Genomic DNA, 16,422 nt, shown 5'->3' on the forward strand with positions numbered 1-16,422 from the left:
TGAAGATGACTTTGCCTTGGTGAGGTGTAAAGGGGCAGCATGAAGGGCATTGTTGCCTCATGGGGAGGTTCTTGGCATGTGGAGAGAGTGTCATAGTAGTAAGGACATAAGGGCTTAGAAGAGGTTGTCACCCTGTGTCGGGATGAGACTGCCACAGAATACAATAAGAGCCAAAGTGCCCTGACCTCTGGATTGTCCTCAGACTGTCCATTGGCCTCACCCTTCTAGCCTCCTTAGACCCATTTCTCTTACCCCCCCACCCATCCCCTTTCTTCAACCCTTCAATCTTCTCCCAGCACCTGCTTCATGCAGCTGCAAAGACTGCTGGGAGGGGGGAAGGGGAGGGCTGTGTGGGAGGAGGCGGGAGCCTGTGGACAGGCTTGTTGACCTCTGGGGAAGCACAATGGCTGGGGTATGCCTCTGTGTGCATGCATGATGTGGGGCCCATTAAGCACAAGGAAGGAGGCAGCACACAGGCATGTGCAGAACACCCACTGATGTACAGGAGCATGGGTCTTTACCGTGGACACTCACAGAGGGTACTGACAGGGTACGGTGGCACTAGACACCATGTTATCCCCATGTGCTGGGAGGTACTCAGAGGGCGTGTAATGGGAATACACTGATATCAAAGTGAGGGGAGTCAAAATCAGGGCATACTGGGATGTGTGGGGGTGTCACTGAAATATACTGGAGTACTTGTGGAGGGCTGGTAGCTGAATATGTGGGGGTAGGTAATTGGGGAACCCGCATGGATATTATTGGAGTGGCTGAAAGCCACACAGATCGAGCTGAGGTTTGGTGTGTGTGGAGGGGGTGCTGAGCCTTGCTGCAGAGAGAGGGAGCATGGCGCTGGCCCTGGGTTCTAGATGCTAACAAAGAGGCACTGCAGTGTGTGTGTTCTGGAGTGTTCTGAGAGGAACTGGCTTGAGGTAGAGCAGTAGTTCAGGTGTTCCTGTCGTACACTGGGATGAGCAGGCAGGGAGAGTGTGGAGTGGGGTGCAGTGGTGATCCAGGACTGAGGCTGTGCTGCAGCCAATCTGAGGAAGCAGGAAAGCAGGTGCTATGATTAGAATTTTATCCGTTTCCTGTGTTTGTATCCTACTAAGACGTCCAGGTGAGATATATGGCTTTAGAATTAACACCATATTCAGGTGGAGTTGGTGTTTACTTTTTCCAGTGCTGGAGATGGAACCCAGGGCCTTTGTGCATGCTGAGGTGCTCTACTATTGATCCATACCCTAGCAAATGTTCTAGGAAGAAGCCTCCAGCCACACCCCAGCCCCCCACTGGAGGATTCTAGGCAGGGGCTCTAGCACTGAGCCACACCCCAGCCCCTCACTGGGGGATTCTAGGCAGATGCTCTAGCACTCAGCCACACCCCAGCCCCCCACTGGGGGATTCTAGGCAGGGGCTCTAGCACTGAGCCACACCCCAGCCCCTCACTGGGGGATTCTAGGCAGGGGCTCTAGCACTGAGCCACATCCCAGCCCCTCACTTGGGGGGCTCTAGGCAGGTGCTCTAGCTCTGAGCCACACCCCTAGCTCTCTTTTCACACAATGTCTCAGACAGAGCCTCACTAAGTTACTCGGGCTGATCTTGAGCTTTTGCTCCTCCTTTCTCAGCAGCCTCCCCCAGTAGCTGGGATGACAGGCTTGTATCATCAAGACTGGTAGTTGGTGTGTGACCAGAGTGTACCGACAGCCTATGTGTGACACACTGGACACTTCTCAGGGAATGCAGCAGTCAGCACTGTCCATCGGAACTTTCAGTAACTGACAGGAGTGTTCTGTGTCATCAGGGACACCACATGGCCACCGTAACTGAGGAACTGACACTTTAAAATAGTCCTATGCAGCTAGAGGCTGCCATACTGGACAGGGCAAAGTAAACATTGTTTCGATCCGTCCTCTGGAGGCCTTCCTGTAGTAAAGGAGATGAGGTGTGTTAGTACATTCGCCCTCTTGGCTTAGCACCTTGGCCTATGACATGGTGTAGGCCCTGTGCCCCACCCTGTGTATGTAGCACGACCTCTGGATGTCTCACAGTCTCCTCAGCCAGGCCCTCAGGACAGACTTGGAAACTGAAGCACAGAAGGTTAAAGTCATAGGTTCAAGGTCACAGACAGGACACTGCCAGTCAGCACTCATTCAGGGCTGTGATCATTCACAGCTTCTTCTGCCCACCCCACTGGGTGCCTGGTGCGCTGTGGGCTCGGTAACAGCTCTGCTGAGTGGATGGGTGGATGGATTCACGGAAGGATGAATGAGGAAAGAGTGGGTGGAAACCGGAGCACCCCGGGCTTTGAGGGGGTGTCTGGAACAGAAGTACAGACTGGATGGGAGTGGGGAACTGAGTGAATGGTCTCCACGCAGAGCCTGGGGCACCCTGTGACTAGGTGGGGCACCAACTCTGTGCCTCATGAGTCCTTCTCCACCCCCATCCCTTCTTCCTGCCTCCTGCCAGTGATTACATCATCAAGGAGAAGACAGTCTTACTGCAGAAGAAGGACAGTGAGGGGTTCGGGTTCGTGCTACGGGGGGCCAAGGGTGAGTGCTGGCCGGGGAGGGGATGGGAGATCCTCTCTGACCCAAGCAGTAGGGCCTGGATAGGGAGGATGGAAAAAGAGAAGGGACCCCCCTACACACACACCCTTAAGCCCACCCATTGCCCCACCCTGGGGTGCTGGTCCCTCAGCTCCAGTGAGTCCACTGTGACTTGGTCTGAGCCCCATCCCCTGCTCGGCCTCTCCACCCCCTCCCCTCCGACCCCGCCGGCTCCTCCCCGTCTGCAGCGCAGACCCCCATCGAGGAATTCACCCCCACCCCGGCCTTCCCGGCGCTGCAGTACCTCGAGTCTGTGGACGAGGGTGGCGTGGCATGGCGGGCTGGACTACGAATGGGAGACTTCCTCATCGAGGTGAGCCCCAGCCACACTGTCCTTCTGGGGACCCTGGGGACAGACTGTCACCTGCTCACCACATTCAGCAACTCTTCCTGGACCATTGAAAGGTGCCCACACCAGAGTGGTGGCTCACACCTGTCATCCCAGCTAGCCATCTCAGGGAAACTGCCACTACCACTAGTTCAAAGCCAGCCTAGGCCACCTAGTGAGTTCCAGGTCAGCCTGGGCCACCTAGTGAGTTCCAGGTCAGCCTGGGCCACCTAGTGAGTTCCAGGTCAGCCTGGGCCACAGAGTAAAACTGTACCTAAAAAAAAAATAAAAATAAAGTATCATAGAATTGTCTCCCAACATATGCAGTACAGGGACATGAAGGGTGTGCAGGTCAGCTCATTCCTGGGGACACGGGAATTACAGGGAGCCGTGGAAGGGTTAAAGGATAAGAAAGGGTGGGGTAGAAGGTCACTCGGTCGGGCACTCAGGAGCTGAAGGTCTTCTACCCTCTCCTTCACTACCCAGGTGAATGGACAGAACGTGGTGAAGGTTGGCCACCGTCAGGTAGTCAACATGATCCGCCAGGGAGGCAACACGCTGATGGTCAAGGTGGTAATGGTGACCAGACACCCAGACATGGACGAGGCTGTCCACAAGAAAGGTACTTCTTCACTGCTGTCACCGTAGCTGTGTCGTGGAGAGCTGGCCTGGCACACACAGAGCCCTGGGCTCCAGCCCCAAGGCTGCAGGGAGGGACATTATGGTGCCCACCTACAATCTCAGCACTCGGGAGGTAAAGGCAGGAGGATCAGAAGGCAGAGGCCATCCTGGGCTACTTGATGAGTTTGAGTTAGTCTAGGCTACGTGATACTTTGTATCAAAATAAAGGGGCATCTCCAGCTACCAAATTAAGACACTTAGGGTCACTCCTCAACCCCCCACAAGGCTCTCCTTCCCCCTCAAGGCCTGCCTGTTCATAACCTTTCTGGGGAGAAACTGAGGCAGAGAGGGCTCAGCGTGCTGGGGTGCTGTTCTCAGAGTTCTGGAAGCACAGTGGAAGGAATGGGTGTCGAGGGGTCTTCTCCCTGCAACACTGACACCTCCCGCCCACCCCCACCTTTCCAGCATCCCAGCAGGCTAAGCGGCTCCCGCCCCCAGCCATCTCCCTGCGTTCCAAGTCTATGACCTCAGAGCTGGAGGAAATGGGTGAGCCTGTGGGGCTGCCGGGGCTGAGGGCCAAGGGCGGCCAGGGGCAAGGGGCTGGACCACCCTTGACTTTGTCAGTGTTGTTAGTCACGAGGGGTCCTCGTCCTCCTCCTGTCCCGCCCCCCCTCCATGTCCTTGGGCCAGGTTCTGTGGCCTGCCTGTGTGTCACTGGGGAGTTTTTGAGTCTCCCCTCTGCCCTCTTGTATCTCTGTTTCTCTGTCCTGGGTCTCTGGGGGGTCTGTATGTGTCCCCCTACCATGGGTCACTCTCCTTTTGTCCCCTACCCCTTCTTCTACTGTCTCTCTTGACCAACAGAGGAAGGTTAGCGACTCCTAGCAGGCAGAATATCATGACCTGGGCGGGTCTCATTTTCCTCTGACCTGGGGCCAGTCGGGCAGATGACTGAGTATTCCGCTATCTGGGTCCTTAGGGAGGTGGGCATTCCAAAGAGGGGTCCCTCACCTCCCCCTGATGTCCTAACTCTTGGCTCCTCTGCTGTCTACCCCTGGGCTAGTCTCCCCCTGGAAGAAGAAAATTGGTGAGTGGGTTCAGGTCTGGTGGGAGGGGCCCAGTCTCCTGACCCCAGCGGCGGATTTACCCTTCCCTTGACCCCAGCCCCTCACTGCCCCCACCTTGTGCTGGCCACACCTGCTGGTCCACACCTGCTGGCCATGCCCTCTGCAGGGGTACCCTTGAGCTTCATCCCTCTCCTTTGCCCACAGAATATGAACAACAGCCGGCACCAGTGCCCAGCATGGAGAAAAAACGGACTGTGTATCAGATGGCACTCAGTAAGATGTCACAGCATGGCTCCCTGATGCCAAATCCCCCCTCCCCGCCTTTGAGAATGCTGCCTGCTTTTCTGCTCTCCTCCCTGGGTGCAGCACTTGGGGCCCTGGAAACCCAGTTACATGATTGTGTTACCCACTCTCCTGTGCCTTGTCATCACTGGGTTCTGCCTGCTGGACCGGGAGGTGTTCCCAGAGACAGGACTAGGACCACAAGAGCCCCGCGGCGGCCTGGTCTCTGTGGTAGGCCACTTGCATGGTCTCTTTGACTGTCTTCACTCCCCACAGACAAACTGGATGAGATCTTGGCCGCTGCTCAGCAGACCATCAGTGCAAGCGAGAGTCCTGGGCCTGGTGGCCTTGCGTCCCTGGGCAAGCACCGGCCCAAAGGATTCTTTGCCACTGAGGTAGGTACCCTGGTGTGAGAAGGAAACTGAGGGGCTCACGTGCAGGTTTGAAGACGCCCAAGTGTCTTCATGTGAGCTCCACACTCGTCTTGAGAAGTACCACACTTCCTTCCTCCTCTTTCATCTCCCTCCATTCTTGATCAGTCCGCTTCTCATGTTAAGTCTCATCCGCCCTTTCCTTCTTCCCATTTTAGGGACCTCACATAAGACAAAGCAATGCTATAGAGATGTAGCATGATGGTTCATGCCCATCATCCCAGATCCTGAGAAACTGAGTCAGGAGGGTTGCTGTAAGTTTGAGACCAGCCTGAGCTACATAGGGAAATCTTGTCTCTGGATCAAAAAAAAAAATTAAGAAAATGATGTTATAGTTATATATCCTCAGCATAATCCTAGATGTTCAACAGATGTTAGATGGCTATTAAAATATTGATGCCGGGACTGGAGAGACAGCTCAGGGGTTGAGAGTATATATTGTTCTTGCAGAAGGCTGGTGTTCAGTTCCCAGAACCCCCTGGGGCCGCTGACAGCTGACTATAACCCCAGCTCCAGGAACTCTGATGCCCTCTCCTGCCCGCCCAGGGCACAGCACAGTCCACGTGCACAGTCCCACATGCAGACACATGGACACACACATGATGTTTTAAAAATAGAGTTGAAAGTGATTGAAGACACCTAAATCCAACCTACACACACACACACACATACGCATGCAGGTGTGCACACACATATACACACACATGCATACACACTGTGAACAATGGCTCTCCACCTGCCCTTCCCCACAGATAAAGGCTGGTCTGTATCAAGTACTTGTTCAACAAATTTCAGATACGGTGCTCCACACAGATACTTCATGCCTGCCTTAGAATCTCCCTGTGAGGGATACTGCAGTGGTTGGCGCAGTACAGGTACCTCATTCCCGCCTTAGAATCTCCCTGTGAGGGATACTGCAGTGGTTAGCGCGGTATAGGTACCTCATTCCCGCCTTAGAATCTCCCTGTGAGGGATGCTGCAGCGTGGTTAACACGGTACAGATGATCCTCATTCCCGTCTTAGAATCTCCTTGTGAGGGAGGCTGCAGCATGGTTAGCGCGTTACAGGTACCTCATTCCCGCCTTAGAATCTCCTTGTGAAGTATCCTGCAGCGCGGTTAGCACGTTACAGATGATCCTCATTCCTGCCTTAGAATCTCCCTGTGAGGGATGCTGCAGTGTGGTTAGCGAGCTACAGATGTGGAGCCTGGGCTCTTCTTCCCGGGCCCTGCTGGCTCTGCCCCATGGGTTTGGCCCTCTTACACCAACACAGCCACACCAGACAAACCTGTGTGTCCACACTGCCTGGCATCTCTCTTAGCCTATGCCTTCTGCCCACCACAGCTCTGTCCTCAGGTGAGCCCAGGGTCTGCTTGGCAGACTGGTGTGGGCTTCCTCAGCTCTGCTTACTGCATCTCTGTCTTAGAGCAATGCTCATAGAGAGCCTGTGACATAGATGAAAGCCAGTCCCCAAAATAGCTGTTCTGTGGGGCTGAACCTAGGGTCTCATGCGTGTGACCACTGATACCTTCAGCTCCGTCACTGGGGCGTCCTAGAAAAGGGCTCTACCACTGGACCATGCCCCTGGTCCCTCACCGAGGAGATTCTAGGTCAGCAGTTCTCAGTGTGTGGATCAGGATCCCTTTTATCAGACATCCTGCACATCAGATATTTACATACCATTCATAACAGTAGCAAAATCACAGTTATGTAGTAGCAATGAAAACAGTCTTATGGCTGGGGTCAGCACAGCTTGAGACTGGCTCGCTACCTTAGTTTTGAGGAAGAAGAGGGCTGAGTTTTCCACTGGAGGATGTGAAGACAGGTTGTCATTTGTTCCTCGGACCACACACTCCAACCCCAGAGAGCCTGCACTTTTATGCAGAGGCAGGGAGCAGGTTTTGCAGCCAGACTCCTGAAATTCCCAGTCTAGTGGGCCCTTCTCTGGCTAGCAGAGTGTCCTGCAGGCCCCGCCCTCCCGTCATGCCCGTTCTTGGTTTCTTAGGATATCCGAAAGGTCTGCAGTTGTTAGGGTGGGTGATTGCTGTGCCATCCTGACGCACAAGGTCAGAGCAGGAAAAAAGGGAGAGCTGGGTGTGCACCCGGTGGACAAGTGAACACTCAGCAGGGGCAAGGCTCGTGTTCAATGAGAGCCAAGGGTGTAGTCAGTGGGCAAGTGCACACTCAGCAGGAGCAAGGCCCCGTGTTCACTGAGAGCTGAGGGTGCCCTGGTGAACAAGTGCACACCCAGCAGGAGCAAGGCCCTGTATTCAGTGAGAGCTGAGGGTGCCCCCCGGTGAAGAAGTGCACACTCAGCAGGCACAAGGCCCCGTGTTCAGGCTGCAGCACCAAGAGAAAGGAGGTGGCAGGCAGGAAGAGAGTGTGGGTGAAAAGAGCAGAGAACTAATGGTGACCGGGAAGGGAGTCAGAGGGCACAGGTCTTTCAGCCAGGCTGCGTTCTCCCTGTTTGACTTTGAACCACACTATCTCATCCCCAGCATTTGTTTCCTGACCTGTAGAATTTTGAAGCTTGCTGCACTCAGGAGGGTCAAGTGAGGTCAGCTCCTGTCCCGCAGGGCTCTCAAAAGCAGCAGTCTTCCTCTGCTGCCTGGTGCCGTCACCCTCTGATCTCACTCCAGCACATCCCTTCTGAGTCGCAGGGCCCCAAACTGTCCCCTGACAGCCCATTTCTTGTGCGTGTGCTCATGTGTGTACGAGCACAGACTTTGGTGTCACCCGTCTTGTTTGCTGAGGTCTCCGGCTGCACCTGGAGGTCACTGATGCGGCTAGCCTGGCTGTCAGCAGGCCCCAGAGAGCCAAGTGTCCTCCCACTCAGCGCTGTGATTCCAGGGGCAAGCCACCACTCCAGGCCTTTCCCGCGGGGTCACGGCAAGCATTTTACCAACCGAGCCATTCCCCAGCCTCAGCTCTTAAGTTTTACTACTTCTATCCCTTCCTTGTTAACCATCTAGCTGGTGCTTGAACAAATCTAAAGACAGGAGCTCACAACCTCCTATTGTAGCTTTTCTCTGTATGGACAGACTTCTAGAAAGCTCTTCCTTACATGGACCCCAAATCTACCTTCCCTGAACCTTCAGTGAACCTTTTCATCATGGTCTTCTCTGACAAGTTTCCTTGGAGGGGAGAGAAGATCACCTCGATTTTCTAGATGACAAACGGATGTTAGGGAATTGAACTCACTTGCTCAGGCCTCTTGGAAATGTCTATCCAATCCAAGCAGAGTTCTGTCGAGATTGGTCCCACTCTTTAGCTAACCCAAGCAGGCAGGGGTGCTTTTTCCCCAATATTTCTTTAAGCATGTGTGTGGATGTATACTGGGTGTGTGTATGCATGAGGGGTTATATATTGGGTGTGCATAGGTATATGGTGTAGGCATGTGGTGTGTGGCATATGTATGTGCATGGTCTATGTGTACAGTGTGTGTGGTGTATTTACGGTGTGTGTATATGTGTATGGTATATGGTGTGTGTATGTGTGTATGGTATATGGTGTGTGTATGTGTGTATGGTATATGGTGTGTGTATGTGTGTATGGTATATGGTGTGTGTATGTGTGTATGGTATATGGTGTGTGTATGTGTGTATGGTATATGGTGTGTGTATGTGTGTATGGTATATGGTGTGTGTATATGTGTATGGTATATGGTGTGTATATATGTGTATGGTATATGGTGTGTGTATATGTGTATGGTATATGTGGTAGGTGTGTATGGTGTGGGTGTGGTATGTATGTGTGTGGTGTGTGATGTACAGTGTGTGTATTGTATGACGTGTGCATGATGTGATAGGTGAGGGTTGTATATGTGTGCTGGTGGTGGGCGGGGTACATGGGTGTGTGTGTTTGTGTGGTGTGCAGCATGCAAGTGTGGCACATTCCAAGACCATGCAGGACAGGTACCGCCCTCCATCACTCTATCTTGTTCCTTTGAGACAGATTCTCACTGAACCAGAAGCTCACAGTTTTGTCTAAATTGGCTGTCTGTCAAGATCTAGGAATCCATCTTTGCCCCCTCGCCACCCCTGAGCCCCAGTGCTGGTATTACAGGCACGGGCAGCCAGGCCCAGAGTTTTATGTAGGTACTGAGGATTCGAACTCAGGACCCAGTTGCAGAACAAGTGTTCTTACCCACTGAGGCATCTTCCCAGCTCCTCACCCATTGTTTTGACCTGAACTTTTCCAAGCCAGACTATTTTTTCTTGGTGTGCAGATCATGCCCTTCCCTCAGACTGGGCTCCCTTGGGAACCTGCTCTTCCCCCTAAAACCTTCTCTGTGGCTCTCATTACCTCGGGTTCTCTTCAGTTCCAGGCTCTCTAACGCGACTCCGTCACACTCCTGTTTCTGCTGTGACTCAGCCTCCCTCTTCGCCACCTCCCTCTCTTGTCACCCCTGTTCGGTCCCTGGAATCCCTGTGAGGAGCCTGTTCCCCAACTCTCAGACTCTTTGCTGGTCTAATGGGATAACAGGCACTTACCCTGTTTCTGGGTCCCTGGGCCCTGTGGAAACAGCACTCTCCACAGGGCATCTGCCTCTCCAGGCCGGGGATGTTAGGTGTAAGCCAGCACACTGAACTCCGGGTTCTGTTCTCTAATTTATTTACAGCTTGCCTTTCACGTCAGGACATCCTTGGCCGTGGAATGAACAAGACAAACATAGCAACAGGCAGTTCTAACCTGGTGGGCCAGGTGGTGCCCTTGAGACCCAGGGGAGCCTTGAGTCTCTCAGGCCACCACTGCCCTCTGAGGTCTCCAGGACGATGGACATAGTCCACATGTTTTGTGTGGAATCACCATCACAGCCAGTGTGATGGGTGGGTGGAAAGTCATACGGACAGAAAAATCTGCATAGATGGAATGACAGACAGATGGGATGGTGAATGGACAGCCAGAAAGGACGCGGAGAATGATGGACACAGGATCGGACAGACATATTTTTCTTTAATGGCCTGAGTGGGCCTGGAAAGATGGTCCAGTGACTGAGGGTTTGTTGTGTTGTCATGAGGATGGGAGTTTGGATGCCAGGCCTACATTAGTCCAGCACCCCCACATCTGCAACTCTAGCTCTGGTACTCTTTTCTGGCCTCTGAGCAGAGGAGTGTGTGAGCACCTGAACACACCGCACACGCACGCACACACACATATACACATGCACACGTACGCGCACACACACATGCATACACACCCACCACACACCCACACACCCACACCACACACAGGCAAACACACACGTGCGCGCATGCACGCGCACACACACGTGCACATGTGCACACACCACGCACACACCCACACCACACATGCACACCCACATATACACATGCACACACCACACACGCACACACACATGCACACACTCACGCACACACACATGTGCACGCATGCACATCTTTAAGATAATGATGAACTGAAATTGAAGAGCAGCTCATGTAGGCTCTGATAGGACTGTGGCTGTACCAGTTTGGCCTCATACCTGGGTGCTTCTGTGGTCTGATATGGGCTGCAGCTGCCAGGGATCAGAACCGAGGGCCTCGTGCTTGTGTGTGTAGCAAAGTGCTTTACTGACTAAGCAATCTCCCCAGCCCTGATTTCTTTTTGAAAGACTCTGCCAAGTCTGGAAAAGAGACTAGAGAGGGGTGGACAAGAGAAGCGACAGAAATCCAGAGAAGTGGCTGGTACAGGCCACGACCGCGGGTGGTGCTGGCTGAGGGGACAGCTCATGCTTGTTTTTCTTTCCTTTTTTCTGACTGTCACCCCAGAGAAGTTCTTCAGAAACTGCTCCCCAGCTTCCCCACACCGCGTTTCTGTTGTGCAGAGACCGAGAGGAGAAAAGCCTCCAAGTGTGGAGAATTCTGACTGATCCTTCTCTACTCTCTTCTCTCTCTCCCTCTAACTACTACGCTGAAGTCGAGCTTTGATCCTCACCACCGCTCCCAGCCGAGTTATGACCGTCCTTCCTTCCTGCCCCCCGGACCTGGCCTTATGCTGCGGCAGAAATCTATTGGTATGTCTCTCAGAGTGGGATGTGGTCCGGGAGCATAGGAGAGGACTGTCTCGGCTTGGCCATGTGTTCTAGCACCACATTTGACCCTGGTTCAATGAGGTCGGGTTTGGATGAATCCGGGGTTTGCTTCTCAGCTGTGTGACCTGGGATGGGTAGTATCTAGACAACTGGGGTCTTTCAGGGTTCAAAGGATGGAGGATTGGTAGCAGGCAGGTAGTAAGTAGAGAAAGATGCTTGTTGAGGAAGAAGTCAGCTGCTTCTTGCATGGCTCTATGTAAAAATGATAGATAGCCTTTTCTTCTTAAGCCTGCCTTAAACTCACTCCAAATCGCCATTAAATTATCATGTGCGCAAACCTTTGAACAACTAGTAAACGGCGCCCCCTCGTGGCCGAATGGTGAAATTCACTTAATTGAGCCTTTTCCCTTGCGCCCCTGCTGATGATTGCTGTTACGCAGTGCACAGCTTGCATCTAGGAGGAGCTGGTCCAGTCTCCAATTCCTCCCTTGGTCTTGTGTGTCTCAACAGGGGCTGCAGAAGATGACAGACCCTACCTAGCACCCCCAGCCATGAAATTCAGCCGTAGTCTGTCAGTCCCCGGTTCAGAGGACATACCCCCACCACCCACTACATCCCCACCAGAGCCTCCCTATAGCACACCTCCAGCCCCCTCCTCTTCCGGTCGCCTCACTCCGTCCCCTCGGGGAGGCCCCTTCAACCCCGGTTCTGGGGGTCCCCTTCCTGCCTCCTCCCCCTCATCTTTCGATGGGCCATCTCCTCCTGACACCCGCGCTGGGGGCCGAGAGAAGAGCCTGTATCACGGCGGAGCCCTCCCCCCTGCCCACCACCATCCACCTCACCATCACCATCATCACGCCCCACCTCCGCAGCCCCACCATCACCATGCACACCCTCCTCACCCACCGGAGATGGAGACAGGAGGTTCTCCCGACGATCCCCCACCTCGACTGGCCCTGGGACCCCAACCCAGCCTTCGAGGCTGGCGGGGCGGAGGACCCAGCCCGACCTCGGGGGCCCCATCACCTTCCCACCACAGCAGTAGCGGAGGCAGCAGCGGCCCCACTCAGGCTCCCGCCCTGCGCTACTTCCAGCTGCCCCCCAGGGCGGCCAGTGCAGCTATGTATGTGCCTGCCCGCACGGGCCGCGGTCGCAAGGGCCCACTGGTCAAGCAGACCAAAGTGGAAGGCGAGCCCCAGAAGGGCAGCCTCGCTCCCGCGTCCTCCCCAACATCCCCAGCGTTGCCGCGGCCTGAACCACCTCCGGCTGGGCCATCGGAGAAAAATTCCATCCCCATCCCTACAATCATCATCAAAGCCCCATCCACCAGTAGCAGCGGGCGCAGCAGCCAGGGGAGCAGCACAGAGGCTGAGCCCCCGACCCAGCCCGACGGCGCGGGTGGCGGCGGATCCTCGCCCAGCCCTGCGCCTGCCACGTCCCCGGTGCCGGCGTCTCCGTCGCCCGTGCCCACCCCTGGGTCGCCCAGCGGCCCAGCAACCCTGGACTTCACCAGCCAGTTTGGAGCAGCCCTGGTGGGCGCGGCACGGAGGGAGGGAGGCTGGCAGAACGAAGCCCGGCGGCGGTCCACGCTGTTCCTGTCCACCGATGCGGGAGATGAGGATGGAGGCGACAGCGGGCTGGGCCCGGGGGCTCCCCCAGGTCCCCGGCTGCGGCACTCCAAATCCATTGATGAAGGCATGTTCTCCGCCGAGCCGTACCTCCGGCTAGAGTCAGGGGGCAGCAGCGGGGGCTATGGGGCCTACGCAGCCGGCAGTCGAGCCTACGGGGGCAGTGGGAGCAGCAGCGCCTTCACCAGCTTCCTCCCCCCGCGGCCTCTGGTGCATCCGCTGACTGGCAAGGCCTTAGATCCCGCCTCTCCGCTGGGGCTGGCCTTGGCCGCCCGGGAGCGGGCCTTGAAGGAGTCCTCGGACGGTGGGGGCACCCCTCAGCCGCCTCCGAGACCCCCGTCGCCACGCTACGATGCCCCGCCGCCCACCCTCCACCACCACTCGCCTCACTCACCCCATTCGCCACATGCACGCCACGAGCCAGTGTTGCGCCTGTGGGGGGACCCCGCGCGCCGGGAGCTGGGGTACCGGGCAGGTCTAGGGAGTCAGGAGAAGGCCCTTCCCGCCAGTCCACCTGCAGCTCGCCGCTCCCTACTGCACCGTCTGCCCCCGTCAGCTCCAGGGGTCGGGCCGCTCCTGCTGCAGCTGGGGCCGGAACCCCCAACTCCCCTTCCTGGGGTGAGCAAGGCCTGGCGCACTGCAGCCACGGAGGAGCCTGAGCGGCTGCCTCTGCACGTGCGCTTCCTTGAGAATTGCCAGGCCCGGCCTCCCCCAGCGGGCACGAGAAGGTCCTCCACTGAAGACGGGCCTGGGGTCCCACCGCCCAGCCCTCGCAGGGTCTTGCCAGCCTCTCCCACCTCTCCGCGGGGCAGTGAGGAGAACGGCCTTCCGCTGCTGGTCCTGCCGCCGCCAGCCCCTTCGGTGGATGTGGACGACGGCGAATTCCTCTTCGCGGAGCCGCTGCCTCCACCCCTGGAGTTTTCCAACAGTTTCGAAAAGCCAGAGTCGCCCCTCACGCCCGGGCCTCCCCACCCGCTGCCCGACCCTCCCTCCCCAGCTACCCCTCTACCTGCAGCCCCACCCCCGGCTGTGGCCGCAGCCCCTCCCACCCTGGACTCCACCGCGTCTAGCCTGACCTCTTACGACAGCGAAGTGGCCACGCTGACCCAGGGGGCTCCCGCGGCTCCCGGGGATACTCCTGCTCCAGGCCCGCCAGCTCCAGCAGCCCCAGCTCCCCCAGCCCCGCAGCCAGGCCCTGATCCTCCACCTGGCACGGATTCTGGAATTGAGGAGGTGGACAGTCGGAGCAGCAGCGATCACCCGCTGGAGACCATCAGCAGCGCGTCCACACTCAGCAGTTTGTCTGCCGAAGGAGGAGGCAACACGGGGGGCGTGGCTGGGAGCGGGCCCGGGGTGGCCAGTGGGACTGAGCTCCTGGACACCTACGTAGCCTACCTGGATGGCCAGGCCTTCGGGGGCAGTGGGACTCCTGGCCCACCATACCCCCCACAGCTCATGACTCCCTCCAAGCTCCGGGGCCGGGCGCTTGGGGCTGGTGGAAATTTGAGACCTGGTCCCAGTGGGGGACTCCGAGATCCTGTCACCCCCACCAGCCCCACGGTCTCTGTGACCGGAGCTGGAACAGATGGGCTTCTGGCCTTGAGTGCTTGCTCAGGACCCTCGACGGCAGGTGTGGCAGGAGGTTCCGTGGCGGTTGAGCCAGAAGTCCCGCCTGTACCTTTGCCCACTGCCTCGTCCTTGCCTCGGAAGCTGCTACCATGGGAGGAGGGTCCGGGACCTCCACCACCGCCCCTGCCGGGGCCCCTGTCCCAGCCTCAGGCCTCTGCCTTGGCCACGGTCAAAGCCAGCATCATCAGCGAACTCAGCTCGAAGCTCCAGCAGTTTGGTGGGTCTTCTGCCGCGGGAGGAGCTCTGCCTTGGGCTCGGGGAGGCAGCGGGGGCAGCACAGACAGCCACCACGGAGGAGCCAGTTACATCCCAGAGAGGACCTCCTCCCTGCAGCGGCAGAGGTGAGCAGAGATCTGTAACTGGCGGGTGGCTACGGCAGGTGCTGGAGCCCAAGGTCCCCAAAGAGCCTCGGAGTTACAGAAAACAAACTGGGCTGTCTTGCAGGAATCGGACCTCTAAGAAGCACACTTTCAGCTCCATGGTCACCATAACCCATGGCCCAAGATGAATGGCTACATGTTTTTATTTTGTTTTTGATGGTCCTGGGGATCAAACCTAGGGCTTCAGGCATGCTAAACAAGTGCCCCACTATTGAGCCATGGTCCCAGCCCCTCACTGGGAGTCTAGTCAGGGGTTCTACCTCCAAATCACACCCTGACCTCTTACTGGGGGACTGTAGGCACGGGTTCAACCACTGAGCAAAGCCCCCAGCCTTCTTCTTATGTTTTGAGTCAGGACCTGGTTAAGTTGCTTTGGCTGGCCTTAAACTCTGTTTAGAGTTCAAAAACCAAGTTTAGATTTCTAATCCTCGTGCCTCAGCCTCCTCAGTAACTGGAATGACAGACCTATACATCCCCAAGCCTAGATACAAACTATCAACAGCAAAACTACATTAACTAAAGGTGTCTGTGTGGCTCTTCACAGTGCCTACTTGCAAGGGATTGAGGCAGAACTTAACTTGAGCCACTGCCGTCAACATGATGGAGGAGGGCAGGGCATCTTTGGGGAACCCAGCTCCCTCTAGATAGGATGATATGGGCCCAGCTGTCACTCCTCAGATACTCCTTCTTTGTGGTCTCTTTGAAGCCATGACCCATTCTCACAATGGCTAGAAAGCAATCCCATCTTTAACTCAGATGCACGGAGGAGAGTTTGAAATACTTCTTATCCGTCTACAGTGCACTGCGATTCTGTCCCCTGTATCTAACAATCCAGGGTGGATTTAGCAAGCTGCGGAGATAAGAAACAATTCACTCATTGTCCTTCAGGGTTGGGTGGGAGGGTGCTGCAGGTAGGCATCAGTGCATGGATTGGATGTTTAGCACAGCAATGTGCCCTCTGGAGAAGGGGAGGGGCACAGTGAACATTTCAAGCCAGACCCAGAGCGCATCTTGCTACTAGTTTATTAAGGCTCAGATGCCACACTGGGGGACTCTAGGCAGGGGCTCTACCACTGAGCCACACCCCAGCTAGACAGTAGGCACAATAATAACAGCTACCCTCACAAAACAATCCACGAATTGGTTGGTTACAGATCTCTCAGAGGTCCCCAGGCCGTGTGGGGAACAGTTAGCCACCCCGTGGGAATAGCTAGTTCAAAGGCCCTGCTGTGTGGCCATGTCGAAGGGAGCTCAAGGGATGAGGGGACCTTTTTCTCCCCTTGTTTCTTCTCTCTTCACCTCCCTCTCTTCACCTCTCTCTCTCTGTTCTCTGTCCCCAACCCCTTCCATCTCTTTCCCCCTTGAATACCCACCCTCTTTTTTGTTTGTTTGTTTGTTTGTTTTGTTTTGTTTTGTTTCT

At 55.9% G+C, this 16,422-nt stretch overlaps 1 protein-coding gene across 5 annotated transcripts in view; it reads left to right on the top strand.

Annotated features, from left to right (window-relative positions):
• The window catches only part of Shank1 (SH3 and multiple ankyrin repeat domains 1), a 51,317-nt gene that overhangs the window by 31,613 nt on the left and 3,282 nt on the right, over positions 1-16,422 (top strand). For 3 of the 5 annotated variants that reach the window (XM_057761053.1, XM_057761055.1, XM_057761057.1), the window contains 9 exons: positions 2,467-2,549; positions 2,795-2,919; positions 3,421-3,556; positions 4,021-4,101; positions 4,616-4,639; positions 4,824-4,892; positions 5,178-5,296; positions 11,251-11,347; positions 11,876-14,963. In XM_057761053.1, coding sequence (XP_057617036.1) covers positions 2,467-2,549; positions 2,795-2,919; positions 3,421-3,556; positions 4,021-4,101; positions 4,616-4,639; positions 4,824-4,892; positions 5,178-5,296; positions 11,251-11,347; positions 11,876-14,963 — 3,822 coding nt within the window. The remainder of the gene's footprint in view (positions 1-2,466; positions 2,550-2,794; positions 2,920-3,420; positions 3,557-4,020; positions 4,102-4,615; positions 4,640-4,823; positions 4,893-5,177; positions 5,297-11,250; positions 11,348-11,875; positions 14,964-16,422) is intronic. The other 2 variants (XM_057761054.1, XM_057761056.1) reach the window with 2 other exon arrangements.

Source organism: Chionomys nivalis (assembly GCF_950005125.1).
Source record: "Chionomys nivalis chromosome 23 unlocalized genomic scaffold, mChiNiv1.1 SUPER_23_unloc_1, whole genome shotgun sequence".
Lineage (NCBI taxonomy): Eukaryota > Metazoa > Chordata > Mammalia > Rodentia > Cricetidae > Chionomys > Chionomys nivalis.